This window comes from Oncorhynchus kisutch, linkage group LG3, assembly GCF_002021735.2.
Source record: "Oncorhynchus kisutch isolate 150728-3 linkage group LG3, Okis_V2, whole genome shotgun sequence".
NCBI classification, from domain to species: Eukaryota; Metazoa; Chordata; class Actinopteri; order Salmoniformes; family Salmonidae; genus Oncorhynchus; species Oncorhynchus kisutch.
This window is the reverse complement of record NC_034176.2, coordinates 18,783,660-18,805,008: the sequence shown is the minus strand read 5'-3', so window position 1 is coordinate 18,805,008 and position 21,349 is coordinate 18,783,660. Positions and strand designations below refer to the sequence as shown.

The 21,349-nt window shown below is 44.4% G+C and overlaps 1 protein-coding gene across 3 annotated transcripts in view; it reads left to right on the top strand.

Annotated features, from left to right (window-relative positions):
• pcsk5b (proprotein convertase subtilisin/kexin type 5b) overlaps nt 1-20,426 on the top strand; it is a 58,890-nt gene extending 38,464 nt beyond the window's left edge. Inside the window, exons 18-37 of one of the 3 annotated variants that reach the window (XM_020469025.2) lie at nt 1,471-1,574; nt 1,692-1,830; nt 2,181-2,296; nt 7,468-7,570; nt 8,669-8,805; nt 11,436-11,636; nt 12,182-12,250; nt 14,982-15,024; nt 15,101-15,246; nt 15,357-15,560; nt 15,689-15,772; nt 16,032-16,227; nt 16,466-16,680; nt 16,900-17,142; nt 17,284-17,517; nt 17,711-17,888; nt 18,084-18,301; nt 18,703-18,809; nt 18,928-19,123; nt 19,400-20,426. In XM_020469025.2, the coding sequence (XP_020324614.1) occupies nt 1,471-1,574; nt 1,692-1,830; nt 2,181-2,296; nt 7,468-7,570; nt 8,669-8,805; nt 11,436-11,636; nt 12,182-12,250; nt 14,982-15,024; nt 15,101-15,246; nt 15,357-15,560; nt 15,689-15,772; nt 16,032-16,227; nt 16,466-16,680; nt 16,900-17,142; nt 17,284-17,517; nt 17,711-17,888; nt 18,084-18,301; nt 18,703-18,809; nt 18,928-19,123; nt 19,400-19,821 (3,355 nt within the window). In that variant the 3' untranslated portion in view covers nt 19,822-20,426. Of the gene's footprint in view, nt 1-1,470; nt 1,575-1,691; nt 1,831-2,180; nt 2,297-3,206; nt 4,830-7,467; nt 7,571-8,668; nt 8,806-11,435; nt 11,637-12,181; nt 12,251-14,981; nt 15,025-15,100; nt 15,247-15,356; nt 15,561-15,688; nt 15,773-16,031; nt 16,228-16,465; nt 16,681-16,899; nt 17,143-17,283; nt 17,518-17,710; nt 17,889-18,083; nt 18,302-18,702; nt 18,810-18,927; nt 19,124-19,399 lie in introns of those variants that run through there. The other 2 variants (XM_020469042.2, XM_020469037.2) reach the window with 2 other exon arrangements.
• The last annotated feature ends 923 nt before the right edge of the window (nt 20,427-21,349 follow it).

Genomic DNA, 21,349 nt, shown 5'->3' with positions numbered 1-21,349 from the left:
AAAATGTTGACACCAAAAAGGTGTGTGGCAAACACGTTTTCGTTCTCCCACAGATTTGTGCACATTCATTTTGAGTTGTTTTCCCTTTGTTAATCGTTATTTTGATATATACTGAACAAAAATATAAACGCAACATGTTGCAGTTCATATAAGGAAATCTGTCAATTGAAATAAGTTCATTAGGCCCTGATCTATGGATTTCACATGACTGGACTGGGCTTGTCCCCAGCACAAGGTGCACCTGTGTGATATGTCACACCTGTCCGGTGGATGGACACAATTCTCACTAACATGGATGTAAAACAAATTTGTGCACAAAATTTGAGAGAAGCTTTTTGTGTGTATGGAACATTTCTGTGATCTTTTTATTTCAGCTCATGAAACATGGGACCAGCACTTTACATGTTGCGTTTATATTTTTTGTTCAGTGTATTTTGCTTGAGCACGCATGGAAGTACCTGGCCTGTGCACAAGTGTAGGCCTATTAAAGTTCCCATTTGTGGATGTCTAATGAGAGTATTTCTGATTGTATTAACTCACCACCACTTATGAGCTGTGGAGCATCTCAAAATAAAACAAATTGGCACCACGGAGTATTTTACATCCATTTGCGAGTATTTCTTATTGCATTTGAATAATCTTTCCAACACTCTCCTTCTCGATATGCTTAAGTAACCTCTTTGCCTCGGTGTGACATAGCAACATGTTGCTGATCCCATATCCCCAGTGGAAACATCATAAAATAGGCTGTCTGTTCCGAGCTCATTGGCACGGGAATCCACGAGTGCCCAGTTGAAACAATGTTGCAAGTTCGCTATAACAAGAGAAGAAGCCAGCGAAGGTGAGAGGCAGACAGGTGGAGGAGAGATTAATGCTTTAGACTGAACAAACTGCCATGTGTAGCACCTGATTTATAGAGGTGATTTTTTGTTTGTATTTTCATCAGGATATTTTCTTATAATTTCGGCTCTGGTCGGTATTTCAGATATTTTCACACCGATTCGAGGTCAGTGTCCACCGAGCGTGAGCCGACATGGGATCCAAGGGTCAATTACAGAATTTTGGATCCGACCTGTTCGGATACCGGGTTGGATCTCTGGTTAGGATATATCCGTGAAGACCTAGTTTAGAACCTTTAGTGCTGTTCTTAAACATATATATTTTTTCACACCTCTCCTCTGGGATCCCCAGCCGTTCCAAGTATTTGAACTATTCCACAGCTAGCACACCTGATTCGACTCACTAAACATCAAGCCCAAACATCAAGCCCTTGAATTGGTGAATCAAGGTGAGCTAGTTCAGGGTTACAAAAAAATTGGGAAATGTCTGGGGAGAACATCTGAGGAGAGGTTTGAAAACCACTGGACAGTTTATGATTTTAATTTGATGTATGAAAAAAGGGACCGGTTGCTAGTGACGTGTGTTGTGTACTAACGTGTGCCTTTTGTAATTCAGTGTATTGCTCTCCAGTCTTCAGGGGAATAAATGTCAAATGACCTGTGACCCTGGGACCTACTATAATGGCCACAGGAGGACCTGCGAGCTGTGCCACCGAGCGTGTGCCACCTGTGCAGGTAAAGCTCCCTTCATAAAGTAAAGATGGTCCCTCCCAGTCAGTTGTCCAAAGTAAAAATCGACATTTTGCCCAAAGTGAAGTTTGTGCACTGCTCACAGTCTCCCCCTGTCTGCAGGCACGGGGATGGAGGCGTGTAACAAGTGTGCAGAGGGCTACTTCTTGGAGGAGTGGCGCTGTGTGTCCACTTGCAGCGTGGGATACTACATGTATGAGCAGACCTCGGACAAGGGCGACATCAACAAGTCCTGCAGAAAGTGAGTCTGCTTGACGCATACAAACTCCACACCTTACACTTCCTCTCTTCTACACCTCCTCCCTACAACCTGGCATGTTTATCCTGTCAAACTGCCTCAAACCGTACTATAATCTTCAAAAGGGTTTCAACATCAGTCATATACCTAAGCTCCCTTAAACCTGCCTTTGTCCTCCTTTTTAATCTAACACTTCTCGCTATGTGGTCTGGAAGATATCTGTGCGTTAGCCCTCCTGTTTGATGTACCAAAATCATAAAGTTGGATAAAGGGACAAACGCTCTTTGTGGAAAGTCCTCCCTCTATCCAACTATGACCTAAACTATAGCTTTATCCCCCCCACCCCACCCCAGGTGTGACCACAGCTGCTATGCCTGCACAGGGCCCGGTGAGACAAACTGCAGCACCTGTGTGAATGGCTATAACCTGGAGGCAGGAGTGTGTGTGGTCAGCACCATCTGCAAAGATGGTGAGTACTAGAAACCCTCTTATATGTATTATAGATTCTTTAAGGACCTCATTCTAGAAGTGTCTGCTCAGTCACTGCACAGGTAACAGCGGTTTTGAACTTTCTCAGTGCTCTTTCTCTTTTTGTCATGATCTTTGCTCATGCATTCACCCTTAACTAATCTATACCAATCTCTCTTTACATCTTGTCTAAATTACGCATGTTTAAAATTGGGCAACTTCTGTCTGATTCTGCAATGCCTTCCCCATATCTCACACTAGATGGAAGGTTGGTCTTGTGGCCAAATACTGTAACCTAGGATAGAAAATATCCATGCTCTTGTTGGTATTCCATTGATATGGCTAACCTTTTCAGTCCTATCCTATAGGACCCATTTGTCTGTGAGATATGATGAAGGTTTTTGATGATCTGATTTGTCTTCAAATTGTCATCCCAGTCTGTCCATGACCAATGGCTTTTTATTGACTACAAAACAAATTAATGACTTCTGCTTGTAGAAAACGGACTCTTAGTTTGAGTGCACAGTAAGTTTAAAAAAAACATATTTCAAATTGAGGTTATGACAGACTGGCGATCCACTTTTTCTGTGCAAAGTCCTCTCTGATGAAAAATGACAATGTTTTGAAATTGACCCTCTTTGAAATTGATTGACGTTTTTTCTCTTTTTCCCCAAATTTCTGTTTTACTTTCCGACATGGATCCAATCATTCCTGCTGGACTACAATCTTTCCCCTCCGATGAACATCACACCTCTGATGGATCAAAACCTAAACTCTTTCTGTCACCTGACCCCTCCTGACCAATCCACTTGGCTTTGTCTGCCTGTCCTGACCAATCCCATGGCTATGCCTGTTGTGTTTCTCCCCCCCCCCCCCCCCCCACTTATCTCTTCTTCCTGGTATGTGGAAAGCAAATGAAGAATCTTGGGCAGAAGGCAGTTTCTGTGTGCTTGTAAAAAAGAACAATCTGTGCCAGAGAAAAGTTCTGCAGCAACTGTGCTGCAGAACATGCTCGCTAAAAGGGTGACGGGAGGTCACGCAGGGAGCCGGGGGGGGGGCACCCCTCTACCCAAGCCCACTCACTCAGTCACATAATTTATAAGAAAATCTGGGCCTCTTAAGGGACTGCGTCAGAGGTGTGAGGACAGAACTACAACAAACCTACCTTTTTTCTGTACTGGGACATGTGGTCAGGGCGACAGTAGCAACTGGGACTTACTAAAAAAACAAAAACAAATAATGTGTCGGTATTTTGTGACCAAAGCATCGATGCCAAAATAATTGTACCATTTTCCAGTATAGGATGTGTAGCTTGCAGGAGGGACCTGCCAATCTGTGTTTACTTCAGTTTTTTGCTCCTCCTCAAGAGTAACGATGCGAAGGTGAAAGCTGATGAACGTACCAACCCCCGGCTGTGTTGTTTGTAAATAAATGTTCACTCAATAATGTGAAAACTGTCTGGGTTGCGTTTGCTATCTGCCAAGTGAGGATGCACACACACACACACACAGCAGGATTGTGCAAACACTTGAATTGATAGGTGGGAAAATCATGTCCCCATTCTAAATGCCGCAGGGAATCCATTGTGTGCCACAGGGAATCCTGACTGCTAAACTGTCATCTATTTTTCAGGATGTGTGTGTGAGAGAGAAAGTATTACAGGTGCCCTTGACTCACTCATCATTCCACAGGCACTAAGATCAGATCTGTTTATCAAAGACCACATTAGATAAATCAGGGTCGTATCTTTTAGGCACAAAACAACATAAGAAAACTGGCAGACAGGGATGACGACCTAGTCTCGCCCAATATGAAAAAAGCATTTTGAAATAAAAATAAGTGTAAGTTTTCGTTGCGTGCCCTAATGAACAAGGCTCCTCTTACTGCTACCTGAGACCATGGGGCCATTGCACTGACAAACAGCACTAGCAGGGCTTTATTCCACAACGTTGCACGGTTATGTCATTGCATTCGAGCAGAGGTGGTACTGTATCTTCTTGATCATCAAACAATTTTGATATGGTTGACGTTTTTTGGTGAACTTCATTTAAATGTTATTCTATCCTTGCTAGCTGCCACACATTCAAGACATGTCCATGACACTATAGCATTTCATTAAGATTTGTGTTCATTTGGCTCCTCAATGGAAGAAAAGACTGTTACTTATTAATGTATTAAAACATTTTTCTGTTGCTTGCCCTGGTGAACACAACCCAGGTTGTAAGCACATCAGAGAGACTGAGAATCCAAGACAATGGTTGGTGCTGCAAAATTGGACCACAGTCTGTCTCTCTCTGTAACACGCAGGCCATGGGAGTCAACTTTTGTAATGGTTGAATACCCTGTTCATGAAACCCATTATAGAATGAGTACTGAGGTGAATACGACACTGTATTCCAATAAAGAATGTGTCAAATTTAATTCTCAATGTGGGTTTATACCTTTTTTGAACAATTGCAGTATTACTGTAGTCGTGTTGTACTGTTGATTGTGGTTTAATTGAAATAAAGATTGATCCTTTTGGTTAACATAAACTTATTCTTGGTCATTGTTGAAGATGACTTAGATTTGATTAGTGTCAGTAGTATGTTGATTTATATCATGTCTTGTCAGACCCCCCCCCCCCCCACACACACACGTTTCTATTGTAAACCAGTGTCGATGTTATACATATCAATGTTATTACTAATTAAAATGGTTAATCTGTTCATCTTTTAGTTTTTTTCATGCTAAGCTCTGTTGGTCATTGTGAACATCCTCATTGTCCCACACTGTTTATTTGGGTTGTGTTCATTAGGCAGGACATGGAAAAATAACAGATTGAAACAGGGAGAGACGTCCTGGACTTTTTCAATAAGAAATTCTCATATTTTTTTTCTGTTGCAAAAAGCTATGAAATGTTTTCTGTTGCGAGCCCTAATGAACCTCCCAGTCTATTCCTCACCCAACATTGTTCCTGCAATAATTTACAGAATGTATATAATAATAGTATTTGGTCATTTAGCAGATGTTTTTATCCAAAGGGACATACAGTTTGTAGTCTCACATGTAGTAATTCAAAGAATTCAATCCTTTTTGTTTCAATATGAACCCTTTTCTTTTACAGGTTAATATGTTTAAGCCTGGTCCCAGATCTGTGATCTGTGTCACATGTAGCGTGTATGCACGCGCACAACAGGAGGTCTGTGGCATCTTAATTGGGGAGGATGAACTCGTGGTAATATCTGGAGTGGAATTAGTGGAATGGTATCAAATATATTAAACACGTGGTTTCCATCTGATGCCATTCCATTTACTCCATGACAGCCATTATGCGCGGTCCTCCCCTCAGCAGCCTCCACTGATGTGTGCACGCGTACAGTCAAAGTGTGATATTAGCAAGTGAAGGTTGGGAGAGAGAAGGGAGCAGATTTTAAGAATGGTACCAGATGGTATCCCCATTCACCACCACTGCTACCTGCATTAAGATTGCCAGTTTCTTCCACCACATCTACTAAGCATTTTGCTGTTATTATTACTGATTATTAGATTTGGTGATTGTAAGAAAAGCAGTACTACTGGTCTTAATGAATGTAGTTCTACTGGTCTTAATGAATGCAGTACTACTGGTCTTAATGAATGCAGTACTACTGGTCTTAATGAATGCAGTACTACTGGTCTTAATGAATGCAGTAATGTACAGTATACTTGTAGTGATTATGCATAGTGAACAAATACCATTGTAGCCCCAGTCAATATCCAGCAAGTCTGGGTCTTGTTCAGTAGGGCACACAAGCAAAACGTTATTGCGACAGATATCATTTTGTAAATAAAAATCTGTTTCTTATTGGACAAATTCAAGTAGTACTTGCTCGTTTTCAAGACATTTTCTTTATACTGGACTCGACCCTGTGTACAAACAGTTTGTTTTCTTTCAAAACACTTTGATATTTGAATGGGCCTGGTTGACATGCCAGATGGGCAGGGTTGGTTCTGTTGCGCAAGGCAAGCTCAATCAAGCACCACTGTGATATTTGAAAGAAAATGGATACTATTTGAACCCAGGGTAATGTTAATTAGGCACCAAATGGAAGAAAATGTACTGAAACAGGGAGAGAATACCTGACCACCAGAAACGCTCATTTTGTTTTCTATTGCAAAACGTTTTGCTAAGGCATGCACTAATGCAGTATTTCCCAACTCCTGTCCTCGATGACCCCCAACCATACACATTTTTATTGTAGCCTCAGACAAGCACACCTGATTCAACTTGTCAACTGATCATCAAGCCCTCAAGCTGAATCAGGTACATATCGTCAGGGGCTACAACAGACAAATGTATACCGTTGGGAAACACTGCACTAATGAATACCAACCAGGTCTGGTATCCAGGGTCCATATCAGGCAGGGTAAAATGCTTTTCCTGCTGTCAGTTTGCCCTCAAGGTCAGCCAACTCCATCACTGCAACAACTCCGGCTCTCTCCAAGTGACACATTCTTTCCTCACTCTATTCTTTGAGCTGTTCTATTCAGAAGTCGTTTGTCTTTTGTCGAGTTTAGTTTCTCTCCCTGCGTTCTGTGTTTTGGGGAGAGGGGGGCTATTTGAATGGCTGCAGCCCAGGCTCGTCTGAATGGGAGCATCTGCCCGTTGTGTTGATAGCACAAAGAGATGCTTTTGTTTTGCCCGCGAAAACAATTTGGCTTTTCACAGAAAGCCAGAGCCCACAGTCAGCGACCTCGCACTGCTACCCTCGGAGGGCTGTGACACCCCCACCCTCTGTCAGTCATGTCCTAGTACATGTAGGTGGGGTGGGGGGTGTTGATAGAAATTATGGTGGGGGAGGGGGTAGGTAATGTTAATTCCTCAAATCTCTTTCAATACTGAAAAAAAACTCACCAGCAGAATCGTTAAGAGTTTTAAAATAAATCTGCATGAGAAGTAGTAGTAATAGTAGTGTTGACCTCACCTGACCAAAAGAATGGTATCATTTGATATGTTGTCCTGGTGCCTATGTTGAAGGTGGCTTCAACTATGGTGGATGCATAACCAGGCCAGCGCAGTGCGGCTCGGCTCTGCTCAGCTCAGTATTATGAAAAGGAAATTTGTCAGGCCACTGATGTGGAGTATGTGTCAGTTGTGTGAGACCTGAGTCCTAGTAGGGTTGTGTAAGTATATTCTCCCTCTGTTTTCAGGTGAGTACCTGAGCAGGCATGGGAAATGCCACCTGTGTTATGCCACCTGCTATAAGTGCGTAGGTCCTGAGAAGGAGGACTGCATAAGCTGCCCATCCAGTAGGTAAGACAGACATACAAGTGTATTAGAATGGGTTGTATTCAATAGTGCACATCGTCACAAAATGGCAACTAAAACAGAAAAAGGGTCTTGTGTTGGACATGTTTAGACAGTCCCTCTCCGTTTCAGTTTTCTTCTGTTAGGTGCCTTGTGAATACGACCCTGGAGCACCGTTTGATCCACTGAATGTCAGTGAGATGATATTTATCATCACAATGTTCTTTGATTAAACTTTGCTTCGGAAGTTCAGCCATGACTAATCTCTCGTGGACAGGTTCGCATGTAAATGGGAAGTGACAATTTTCGCAATTATTTTACTTCTGGGTAACCGAGATGAAGCCAAAACTAAATGAAATAAACATATTAATGAATGATGATCATGCCTTGTAGATACAAAATACTTTCCATGTCAATATTATTGAAATTCTATTCAAGGTAACCATTTACGTTAACTGTGTATATTATTTGAATCCAAAAATGTGATTTTATTCGTCAACATGCTTCATAAACAACAGGTGTGGACTAATAGTGAAATTCTTAGTTACGGACTTCCCAGCAATCCAGAGAGAAAGAAAATGGATAAATAATAGAAAAGTAAAACACGTAATAATAGATACACAATGAGTAACGATATTCTATTTTGCAGCGTATATCACAATCTATAACCTCATCATAAACATTATAGAGTGTTATTACAACCAGAATTATTCAAGCTTATTATGAATGAATGAAGAGATCAGATCACAGCTGTTAGAAAACATTAATTGGATGTATAACCTTTGCTGACTTTATGCCATTGCCTTATCAAGTCCAACTAACTCTTCCACTCTGGTTCTCCTTCAATCAAAACACTCCAAGTATTTATGGAACACCTTCATACTATGTATTACAATGAATACATTCATTAACCCTTTATAATGCTCTACGTAGCAGTAATGCCCTGTTTGCAGTGTTCTCATAGATAATGTGTGTATATTGTCTATAGTGTACATTAATTATACATTAAATGTTAATTCTTAACATGTATTATGTTATACTGATGTAATAAAGTCATGAAAACCAGTGCATAAGCGATGTGTGTTCTCAACCATAACCCCCCAGGTATTTTGAAGATGGGCAGTGTGTAATCCGGTGCCAGGGGGGGCGCTATGCCATGGAGAGGCAGTGCCACCTGTGCCACCACACCTGCCAGGAGTGTGATGATGGAGGACCTGACAACTGCACAAGCTGTGACAAAGGTACAATCATCAGTTCTTAGTCATGATACAGCACCCACAACATCAATGGAGAACATGATATCAATGGTAATAGCTCTGTTTTTACAGTGTGTGACAGAAAGTATTTTCTCTGTCAACACTGTAATACTGACTCTAGCCACACAAAGGGCTGACTGAAAGACACACATGCCAGACTGCATAGAGAGCAGATGAACACCAGATTTCTATGCAGCTGGCACCCTATCAATACGTGCACACAGACACATTCAATTAGTTAGAAATGTGCTTCCGTTTAAAACCAGTCTGTCTGGAATTTGAGGAGACAAAACAATAACTCCATGGCCCAGTGTCTATTTCATGTGCTTTCCAAAGATGTTCTCTTATATTCATAGTACCTCAGAACAGGGGTTCCCAAACTTTTTCACTCTTGGAGGAGGGGGGCTTCCGGCATTGGGGAACATCCTGAGCCCCCACCGCGCACGCGCCACAACTGTTTATACAGGCACAAGCACTGTTCATGACACAAACTGTTTACACCCCTCTTGTTGGTGGAGAGAATTTAGCAGATTATAGTTTATTTTCTGCAATTCAACACCTGTTGTCATTGGGTGCAGAGAAAATGTTCCGGTTTTAAAGGAGATTTTCTTGCACTTCTATACATTTTGCCACGTCTAATGTGTATTCATGTGATATTTGAGTGACAAAACAATTACAGCAATATCTATGGGCTAAAAAAACAAAGAAATGGGCTATAACAAAATGTTAGCTGGCATGGGCTAGTTGATCTGGACATTTCAAGTTATAAATAGCTTTCCAATGTATGCAATGACTAACATGACAAGAGGAACTGATGATGCACTACCCAATTTCAAAATTGCACCTTGTGAATTCTACTATTACAACTTTCAAGAGTAAGTCTAAAGCCGGACCCCTGTGCCCCCATGTTGACCCCTCGCGCGCCCCACAGTTTGGGAACCACTGCCTCAGAATACTGACATGATCTCACGCCTGATGGAGTAATGAATGTTTTAAATGAGATATCACATAATTGACAAATATAGGCTAGAGTTTGATATGATTGCTCTCCGAGAAACAAGTAAAGGTGTCGTTAGACTAGTGTAGAGATGTAAAGAAAGGAAGGGGAGAAAGGAATAGGGGGGGAATGCATAAAGGAAGTGGGATAAATCTTAGAGAAATGCTGAAGTAATTGAGAAAGATCCTTACTTTTCGACCTACTGCTGATTGGAATATATTAAGATCACTGTATTGGTCAATTGCACACAAGGTCCAACCAAAATTTGACTGCCGCTTTTAACCCTACATGTCCCGAGACCCCAGCAAAAATGAATTGATATGAATGCTGTAAGTACAGAAATAGTTTTCTCACTGGGAAATATATATCTAACTAGTCAGTGACAACTGTGTGGAGTTTGTAAAAGCAACTATGAGAGTTTTTAAATTATTTTTTTATTTGAAGTGTTATATATACAGGACCAGTCAAAAGTTTGGACACACCTACTCAACCCTTGAATAAGTAGGTGTTTCCAAACTTTTGACTGGTACTGTATATATTTTTTTACCCTCTTTTCCTCCCCAATTTTGATCTTGTCTCATCGCTGAAACTCCCCAACAGGCTCGAGTCATGTGTCCTACGAAACATGACCCGCTAAACCGTGCTTCTTAACAACCGCCCACTTAACACGGAAGCCAGCCGCACCAATGTGCCGGAGGAAACACACTGCAGGCGCCCTGCCCGCCACAAGGAGTCGCTAGAGTGTGAGGAGCTAAGTGAAGTCCCCCGACCAAACCCTCCCTTAACCCGACGACGCTGGGCCAATTGTGTGCCGCCCCATGGGACTCCCGATCAAGGCTGGTTGTGATTCAGCCCGGGATCGAACCCGGGTCTGTAGTGACGCCTCTAGCACTGCGATGCAGTGCCTTAAACTGCTGTTCCACTCGGGAGGCCTATGTGAGTTTATTACAGTGTTACATACACTATGTCCAGGGATGTACTATGATCTTCTATGTCGAAGAACCCCTTACATTATAATGACTGTTGTGTAGATTGTGAGTGTCATAGAGCAAAACATGTCACATGAGCGTCTTCGTGAGAGTCTCAGCTTTAATAGATTGCTTTTAATAGTTTGTTACTCGAACCATTAGGACTCTAGAGATATTTTTGTTAAAAGACCGGGCCCGGGCTCCTTCAGGATTCGCCCTTGTTTCACAAACACCGCTCTAGTTCAGCCCCCGTCCATGATACACAGACTAATGGTTGGTTTCTATGGATGCAGAATATATAGACAAATTCAATGGTGCAACCCAGGAGTCTGTAGCTCACAATGTTTAAAAGGGAAGTCCAAAACGCGCTGTCGTTACAAAAGACACATACATACAGTATAGAGGTTTTAGAGAGTTGCAGGGGGCTGCCACACTAGGCGCCCAGGGAGCTGTTTTAGGATGTACTGCTATGAAGCTGTGTATTTCCTGTCTGAATCGTTTGAAGATAAAGGAAATTACAAAGTTCAATGCAGCAACATTACGATCTTAGTAGGTCTTTGTCTGTTTCATCCATTGACTCACTGTCTGTGTGTTTGTACTGATGTTTTTGCCAATGAAACTGACTGTGTCTGTCTCTCTGCCTGGCCAAGACAAGTTCCAGACGGACAGGTACCACTATAGAGGGGAGTGTCGTGACGTGTGTCCAGAGGGCTTCTTCCATTCCTGGCGGAAGCGGTGTGAGGTGTGCTCCGTCAACTGCACTGTGTGCACCGACGTCGACCGCTGCCTCCACTGCAGCCCCTCCCACTACCTCCGAGACGGACTGTGTGTCCCGCTGGAGTGTGGCGAAGGTGACCCCACCAAGTACACACAACTTGTTCTCTCCCCCCCCCCCCCCCCCCCCATTTCATCTCCTTTTGTCCTCTGTGCTCTACCACATTACCGTTTAAAAAAAAAAAAAAATTAAGATTGAGTCTGAGACAGAGAATGTTTGAGAGGGAGACATGGTTGAAAACTGCTAAAACGAGAGAGAGAGGAGGATGAAAATAAAGTTTTATCATATGTGTCAGACATGTCCAAACTGATCCCCTGCACGGCCCTGCAGCCTGCCACAGCTCACGCCTCAGAACACTTTGCATTTAACACCTTCCCCTCTCAGTGCTGCTGTAAAACCGCCACACCCCAATCTCACCTCTGTCTCCCATCCAGCGATGGTAATAGATAGCATTGGTATGAATGTAACTATGCGTCTGATAGTCCAATGAGTGTGTATGACTCCAATATCCACACTAGCAAAGTTTAAAGCAATGTATTGAATGGCTGCTGTGGTGCCAGCGTTGATAGATCCATTAGTCTTTAATGTGTGTGATGTATGTATGATGTACCTATCCTACAGGTGAGGTGGAGGACCCAGAGTATGAGGATTGTCTGCCCTGTGAGGAGGGCTGTAAGAAATGTCTGCAGAGTAAGTATACACTTGTCACGAAAGTCCAAGACAATCTACTTTCGACCCCCACTACAGACTCCACTAGACTGCCTCAGATCCCCCCCAAGTCCTTAGACTAATACTTACAAGTTTTACATTAATACTGATCATCTTAGATCCTTTCAGACTGCCAAAACCTTCTTATGGGAACCTGCTCATGTTAATTTCCTGTACCCTAACTGAACACCAGGTATGCATCATCAGCATTATTCTGTTTTATTCAGTCAAATCTTAACAGGCCCACGCAAGATGTTATTAATCGTGGGCGGAATGTCTTTCCTCACCACCCCCACTTCTGGTAATTATAATCCTCAGAATTAAAAGACAAGAGGCAGACTTTGAGATTATTGTTCCGGGAACGCGATGCCATCGGCTAAAATGTCGGAGATTAAGTGAGCAATCAGTGTGGCGCTAAAAACCAAGTGCATGTAGACCCCTTCAAGACCCCTTACAGCCTGACCAAGCATGATAAGACCCCTTACAGCCTGACCAAGCATGATAAGACCCCTTACAGCCTGACCAAGCATGATAAGACCCCTTACAGCCTGACCAAGCATGATAAGACCCCTTACAGCCTGACCAAGCATGATAAGACCCCTTACAGCCTGACCAAGCATGATAAGACCCCTTACAGCCTGACCAAGCATGATAAGACCCCTTACAGCCTGACCAAGCATGATAAGACCCCTTACAGCCTGACCAAGCATGATAAGACCCCTTACAGCCTGACCAAGCATGATAAGACCCCTTACAGCCTGACCAAGCATGATAAGACCCCTTACAGCCTGACAGAGCATGATAAGATCCCTTACAGCCTGACAGAGCATGATAAGACCCCTTACAGCCTGACCAAGCATGATAAGATCCCTTACAGCCTGACAGAGCATGATAAGATCCCTTACAGCCTGACAGAGCATGATAAGACCCCTTACAGCCTGACAGAGCATGATAAGACCCCTTACAGCCTGACAGAGCATGATAAGACCCCTTACAGCCTGACAGAGCATGATAAGATCCCTTACAGCCTGACAGAGCATGATAAGATCCCTTACAGCCTGCCTGAGCATGATAAGATCCCTTACAGCCTGACAGAGCATGATAAGATCCCTTACAGCCTGACAGAGCATGATAAGATCCCTTACAGCCTGACTGAGCATGATAAGAGATAGCAGTAGCAGCAGCCCCCCCCTCCAAACTGTACGGATGCTGAGAGTAGGAGGGGGAGTGAAAGATCACCTCTCTCTCTCTCTGTACTTAAATCTCCACACAATTTCTCTCCCCGATGTCTGTCACTAACTCCTTCCCTCAGGCCACAGTTGTCTTCATGACTTAAAAAACACTCCATACACCTCGTAGAGCAGAGCGCACAGTACTGTAGTCTATTTCTGTATTCTATTCCCAGCCCGCTCTGTAAGGGGCGATAGCACCTGAAACGGGAGTCACATAATGAAGTCTTTTGGGTCTCTTGTAAACTTCATCTCCCTTGTTCCCCAGAGGGATCGACTAACCAACCCCACAGAGACTTTGATTATGTAGCTTGTGTTTGTGTTACTTTTACTGAATGTGCCATATCACGTGTGTGTGTGTGTGGATGTGTGTCTGTGTGTATGCGTGTGTAATGTTTTGAAAAGCTGTGGAAGTTTTCATCTTGGCATGCTCCATGAATATTTATATGAGGTGTTTTTTCCCCTGATGTGAAATAGACAGGGCCTGAAGGCCTGATTTCCGGCTCTTTGCTCTCCTGTCGTTCTCTCTCTGTCTCTCCCCTCCGCTCTTTCTCTTAGTAATTGTTCTCGCAGGTAGAGGCTTGTGGGTGCTGGGAGGCCTGGGCTGGGCTGGGCTAGCCTAGCCGTGTAGCTGCGTGGTGCTGCGCTGGGGGAAGAGTCTCCCAGGAATGCCCCACGGGGCACAGCTGAAGAATGAGCTTTTGTTGCTCCTGTCTTTCCCCCTGGGATGTTTTGGCTGCTGAGAGCTGAGGGGATGACAGGGATAGGCGTTTCCTGGACAACTCTGATGGTTGGGAGGGGAATTAGGTTGGATGGTTTTGGTTAGTGGTTGTCATTAACAGTCTTGATTAGGGTCAGTAAATATGACTGTATGCCCTGTTCTTACATGTCCCCATCTAGTCACACTCCTTTAAATTGCAACAGTCCTGAGACAGATGAACTCATAAAGGGGTCTCTGCTTTTATTGTGAAATCTGTGGGCTGAGCTGGTTGTGATTAGTTTGACCTTGGTGAACTCCGCATATGAAATGTGGAAAGAATAGTTTGGATTGGATTAGGCTGCATTGATATGTTCAAGTGGATCCCATTCATCCCCACAGTGGGCAGATAGGTGTAGGAGTGGCGACAGCCTGGTCTGATGCTAGGCTGCCATCTGCTGGCATGAAAAGGGAACCTTTCAAATGATAGCTGTTGGTTATGTCTTAATCGTGTGGAGTGGCTTCCTCTCTTTGTCTTCTTGCCTTCACATTCACTGATGTGAAAAACTGGACAGGTGAGAGCAAATTCACAGGAAGTTTCTTATCCACCATATTGCCTTTACCTGGCCTAATGTTTTCGGCTCAGTGCAGATTATGAAGAGAAGACTGATAGTGGAATCCACCACATTATTGAGATGCACCCAGTACCTGCCAGGGTGAGGAATGAGATGGACAGTGAAACTGACTTTTGGATGAATGATTGACACCAATCTTTTCCTCCATACAGAAAACCCCAAACAATGTGTCACCTGTGCAAAGGAGTACTATCAGTAAGTTAATTTCTTACAGTTCCACTGCAGCCTGTAGAGATATTGTGCTGTGGCTCACCTCTCTGTCTTTGTGGAGGTTCGGGCCTGATTGCCACACGAGCTGCCCAGACAGGACCTACAGTGTTATTGATACCATGACATGTGCCAAGTGTGAAGACAGCCACTGTGCCAACTGTGATCGGTCCCAGTGCTACTGGTGTGAGGAGGGCTTCTATGTTTCAGGTAGGACCTTTCATTCAGTTGATATTTCAACTCTGGGTTGTGCCACTGAGTCAGTTGGTAAAACACACACTTTATGTCGTTGATTATTAAACGAGTGTGTGTGTCTCCAGACGGAGAGTGTGTGGAGCAGTGTAAGGATGGTTTCTTTGTCGACGAGGAGAGTCAGGAATGCGAACCATGTCATCGTATGTGTCAGACGTGCGGCGGGCCCAACTATGACGACTGTGACTCATGTGAGGATGACTTCACTCTGAAGGACGGAGAGTGTGTGGACAACCACTCCGCTTCCTGCCCTGACAAACATTTCCTCAACAGTAAGGCCTCATCTGACCTTCATACTTACATATAAGTTCAGGGGTGTGCAACTGGTGGGCCAAATCTGGTCCCTGCCAAGGTTGTCCAGTGCAATATAGTCTCACTATTTGAATAAATATTTGCTCAGGTCAGGGGGAATGTGAGCAGTGCCACTCCAGCTGTAAGACATGCGCAGGCTCTGGGAGGGAACAGTGTAACACCTGTGACACAGGTAAGAGTTGAGTGCATGGTATTTAGTATCTGAGTGCTGTGTTCTCCTCTATCCTCGGCCTGGGGTAGTTGCCAGAGTTTGTTGTGTAATTGATCTGCTTTCACCTGTTTTAGTCATTCTTAAGTCATCTTTACTGTGGTTTTATGGTGTGCTTCCATTGTGAAGGTGAAGCGTGACACTTTCCATTTAGAAAATACTAGACTTTATTGAAGAATAATGTGGCGTACGGTGACACCTGCATGCTTGTCTGGCTCTGTAGAGCGCTTTCTGATGGCCCGCCAGGCGTGTGTGGCAAAGTGCCCATCTGGTACTTTCGGCAATTCCACGTCGGGCCACTGTGACGACTGTCTGCCAGGCTGTGTTCTGTGCCAGGATGCCCATCGGTGCCAGAGGTGCCGGACTGGACACACACACCTCTACCTGCAGGGCGACCAGTGTGTTCCCGAGTGCCAGAGGTCAGATCTACTCATCAATCTTTCCCCATTTTTCCATCCCTTCCCCCTGAAACTGATCTGTGACTTTCACATATGCATATACACACACAGTACACTCTTACACACACGCTCCAACTAGAATGCTGTAGGTGTCTTTTTTGTTGTTGTATCATGTCATCAGAATAGTTTTCTCCCCACTTGCAGTCATGTTCAGTTCTGTAAAACCCCCTTCACCTCTCCCCTCCTGTCCTATGTGCAGGGGTTACCCTAAGGGGGGCGAGTGCCAGCCCTGTGCCCCAGAGTGTGCCTCCTGCCTGGGGAATGCCACCCACTGCCTGAGCTGTGAGACCCAGTACTTGCTCCTGGAGCACTCTTGCAGAGGGCACTGTCCCGAAGGGCACTACCCCAATGAGCGAGAGTGTCTACGCTGTCCACCCGACTGCATAGAGTGTAGCCAGGACGGCCTGTGTACGGGTAAGGCTGCTGCACAGGGAGCAGAGGTGGAGGGGTCAGGGTAAAAGGGGGTGGCGGGGACGTCAGCCACAGTACGAAAAGATCCTCTTTCTTTCTAATCTCCTCTATTCAGCCATAAAAAATCATGCCATTCAATATGGCAGCCATATTAAGTGTACCAATAGGAGTAATTTTATATCTGTGTTTAGCATTCTCTCTCTTCCTGTGTCTCTGCACCAGAGTGTGAGGAGTACTACTTCCTACATAAGGACCAGTGTGTAGATGACTGCCCAGAGGGCTTCTTCCCCAGCGAGGAGCAGAAGGAGTGTGTGCGTTGTCACACCGACTGCGTTTCGTGTGACGGGCCTGACTCAGACGACTGTGATATGTGCAGGCACCCCGCGGCCGTGCGCTACAACGGGGAGTGCCTGTCCCAGTGTCCCTCAGACACTTACCACAACGTAGCCACCTTCGAGTGCCAGGGTACTGGGATTATACACACAACTCATTTTACCATAACTGGATCGTCTCATGACCTACCATAGGAGGCATTTATTTTGTGAAGTGATAGTGCTGTGTCTAACGGATAGGCTGTGTCTAACAGATGTGACGTCTGTCTCTCAGACTGCGACAGGTCGTGTCACACCTGCTCAGGTCCCGAGCCCTCGTCCTGCCTCAGCTGTGGGCCCAACATGCGAAAGGCCTCCAGTGGCCACTGTGTCTTCTACAGCCAGTGCTCCCTGCGCTCCTACAAAGATGAGGAGGGCGACTGCCAGACCTGCCACCCCCTCTGCCACCGCTGCTCAGGGCCCACCAAGGAGCACTGTCTCAGCTGCAACCCGCAGACCTTCCTGCTCAGTGAGTCACCCATCAGCACTGACTTACAATTAATGAAAATGTGCATTTCTTATTGGACCAAGTCCAAGTAGTCTCTCCCTGTTTCTGTGTGTTTTCTGATGGTTTTGTTGGTAATGAACATGACCCAGTTGTTCTGTGGTTTAGATGATGTGTGTTCCACCTCTAACCGTGGTGTTCTTTCTGTGCTCGTCAGACAACACCTGTGTGAATGAGTGTCCGGTGGGTTTCTATGGTGATGGGGACGAGCGTGTGTGCGAGCGATGTCACTTCAGCTGTGTGTCGTGTGTGGGACGCCACAGTGTCCAGTGTGCAGCGTGTAAACCCAGCCTGTTCAAACAGGGACGCAGCTGTGTCGAGACCTGTGGTGACAGGTAGGAGACGCACACACATCAGTGAAGTCTGAAGAGCCAATCATAATTTATAAGTTACAGAGAAGTTTAACCCTGGGTGCCAGTCTGATTCTGCTTTTTTTGTGGGAAAAGGAGTTGGCAGGTGAGCAGAAACAGGCATCTTCACCGTTTGTGATGAACCGTTACAAGTTCTTTACGTCTCTCCCTTTCTGTAAGTCACTTCGGTAATACCGTCACCTGGACTTGCGACCGGTGTGACCCGTCGTGTAGCAAGTGCAGGGGTAGGGGCAGTGGGGACTGCCTGAACTGCCGTGATGGGTACCTCTACCTGAAGCAGTCGGGCCAATGCCTCCAGACATGCCCCGCAAACTACTTCCCTGACACCAGAGCCAAAATCTGCCGCAAGTGCCACCCCACCTGCAAGACCTGCGAAGGTAAAGGCCAAATGGAACTCGCGCTCAACCTGCAATAAGGGAGAGACACAACCTAGAGACACAAGTAGCAAAGATCAACTCACTTTACTTGCATCACCTGAATAGCAATACCAACTGCTGCACTGGTTTGCATGGATATCACTGAAATCTAGTAAAAGCTCAGACTTGAACGTTTCTAGGATGTAGTGATGGTAATGTGAGCCGGGCAGCACTGACTTTGTTGAGTAGGAAGGTCATTTGATTGTCCAGAAAAGGTGGTGAGTATGTTGAATTTGTGGCACAGAATTCCTGTTTTTCACTAAATGTAGCATTACAAACGGTGTGCCATATTGAATGCTGTACTACTGACTTCTTAGTAAGTATGACAATATTGAGTTCCTCCCTCTGTTCTCTGTTTGCAGATGAGGGAGCCCTGTTCTGTAACTCGTGCTTCGAGGGCTTCAGGTTTTTTGGAGGGATATGTGACTCTCCCTGTCTCGTAGGACTTTACGCTGCTTCAGCTATTTGGGTAACTCCCTCTACGGCCTCCTTCTCCAGTTCTGGTGCTAAAAATCAGGAATTATCCCAATAACTGGGAATATTCAACATCCCAGTCTGATCATCCGTGCATGTATGTGTGTTTCTAGGGCTTAGATCCACAGTGTGAGAAGTGTGACCCGTCCTGTCTGGACTGTAAGGGTCCTGGTCAGTGGAACTGCACTGTGTGCCCAGCCAGCCAGCTCCTAGCTGACGACGGCCGCTGTCTGTCCTGTTGCGGCAACGAGACCAGACACGACGGCAGCCCCCTCCCCCGAGAGTGTTGTGACTGCCGGGCATCACAAAGTAAGCGAAGCCCCCCCCCCTTCGCACTTTCCCATGGTTTATTTGACCATGTGAAAGCGAGCTACTGGTTAAATACCACAATGCAGGTTTGATTGAATTGGACTCTAGGTCTAAGCCATGCTGTATTGTGTGGTTGTATATTGCATACAAATGGGCTCTTGGCAAAAAAATGTATATTGCAAGTTACAACATAAATATCAAAGCACTATACTTTCTGTGGTGACTATTCACTGACCCCTAACCTTGACCCTTTACCTCCCACTGTGTCATCCCCAGTGGAGTGTGTCTTTGGGGTGAACTTTGTGTTCCTGGGCATCGAGGAGCTGCCAGAGGGACATCTCAAGGTCTTCATCCTGGCCATCGTGCTCCTGGTGTTGGCCCTGGGTGCCGCTGTCTTCCTGTTCCTCCACTTGCGCTCCAAAGCGGGTGCTGGTTTACCCCAGACGAAGGCCAATGGCTACAAGAAGCTGGGCTCCAATGGGGGCTGGGCTGTGTCAGACTTAGACCCCGCTTCCTCCATTGGCGACTACAGTGACCGCATCGTTGAGGATGACGAGGAGGAAGAAGATGACGATGATGAAGATATTGTGTATATGGGTCCGGATGGTACAGTGTATCGGAAGTTTAAGTATGGACTCCTGGAGGAAGACGAGGACATTGAGATGGATTATGACGACGAGAGCTATTCCTTCAGATAAACAGGAATGTAAACACAACCAGAAACCCTCAGGCGTGCCCACTACTTTTATACAATATTTATTACCTTCTGTAGTAGTGATGTATCCCACGATGTTTACACACAAACACCTCTAAAATGTTTCCTGACCTCGATAGTGAAGATCTAAATATTTGGCACAGTAGTAGGGCTTAATATGAGGGTCTTTGAGGGAATTTCTTAAATAGTGCATTGTATTTTAGACTTGCAGGTTGGTTTGACATTTTAGAGTTTTTATTTGGACTTCTAAGGGTTAGTTTGTCATTTTAGTTCACTATTGAAGTCCAAGCACTTTGTAATCAATATTGCGAGACGAATGAGACCGAGGCTGATCGCATCACTGAGAGATTCATCCAGTTTCACTCATGCACTGCTAAAGGGACAGTAAGATAGAGGTGAAAATATTTTTATGTAACTTATTTTGATTATAGAATTGGAGCTCATAAAAAGACGTAATCTCCCTGAGTTTTTGGATCCCATGCATGTGAAAGAGTAGTGTTGATTTATAATAATCAGAAAGATCATTTTCTCTTTGTTGAGGTGAATCAATGTTTACTTGAATAAAGTTGGAGTTACTGTGAGAACGTTTTCTGGAATTCTGCTGAGTCATTGTCATGAATGATTAACACACACAAAATGTACTGAGGCATTTCAGTTGGGTCACTTCAACATAACACATGGGCTGTGGCTGAAAACTTTACTAGCTGTTAAAACCTTGCTTCATTCTCAGTAGTTGGTATTCAGACTTACCTTACGGGTAGGTATAACAGGCTTGGTTGCATGTTGTATAAATGTCATTCAACCACTGAAAACCCTCCCACTTGCTGGCCAACATATTTTCCTGTGAAGTTATTCAATAGGGTTTTCAATACATTTATCTTAAACCATCCCTTTAAATACGGTGTAACTTAAATTAGAATTTTGTCCAGACTAGAATCAATCAAGAAAGGGTTCAGTAAGAGAATGGGTTCAATAAAAGACACATTTTAACACCAACTGGTAGAAAAAAAAATGTATCTGATTTTGTAGATTATTTTGGCAAATTTTAGGGTTAGGAAAGTATGTATGAATCATTAAAAAAAATCGTTTGGAGAGTCTTTCCATATGAAATATATTGATGAATTCTGAAAATTGCCACATTCAGTTCTTTAACCCATTGTAATGTTGGAAGATTAGTGTACATAGAATTATAATAGGGAGAATAGTGTACTATAGTAGGCTATACCCTTGTCTGTTACCTGCACTAACTATGGAACTGGGTGATGACACAGCCAAGCATTGTGCCATGTGTCAAGTTCAAACTGTTACGCCTTGGTCTGAGCTCCGCTCCATAACCGCTTCTTAAAAATATTATCAACTGTTAGTAATGATCCTGAGCAACAACAACATACTTGCCGTGACAACGTTTACAGAGGAAGAAAAGTAAGGTAAACGAAACAATGTAATTAAATAGAATGATAATGTAGGCTATTCCATTGTTGTCCATTCGTTTACTCCAATTGGGGAAGGGG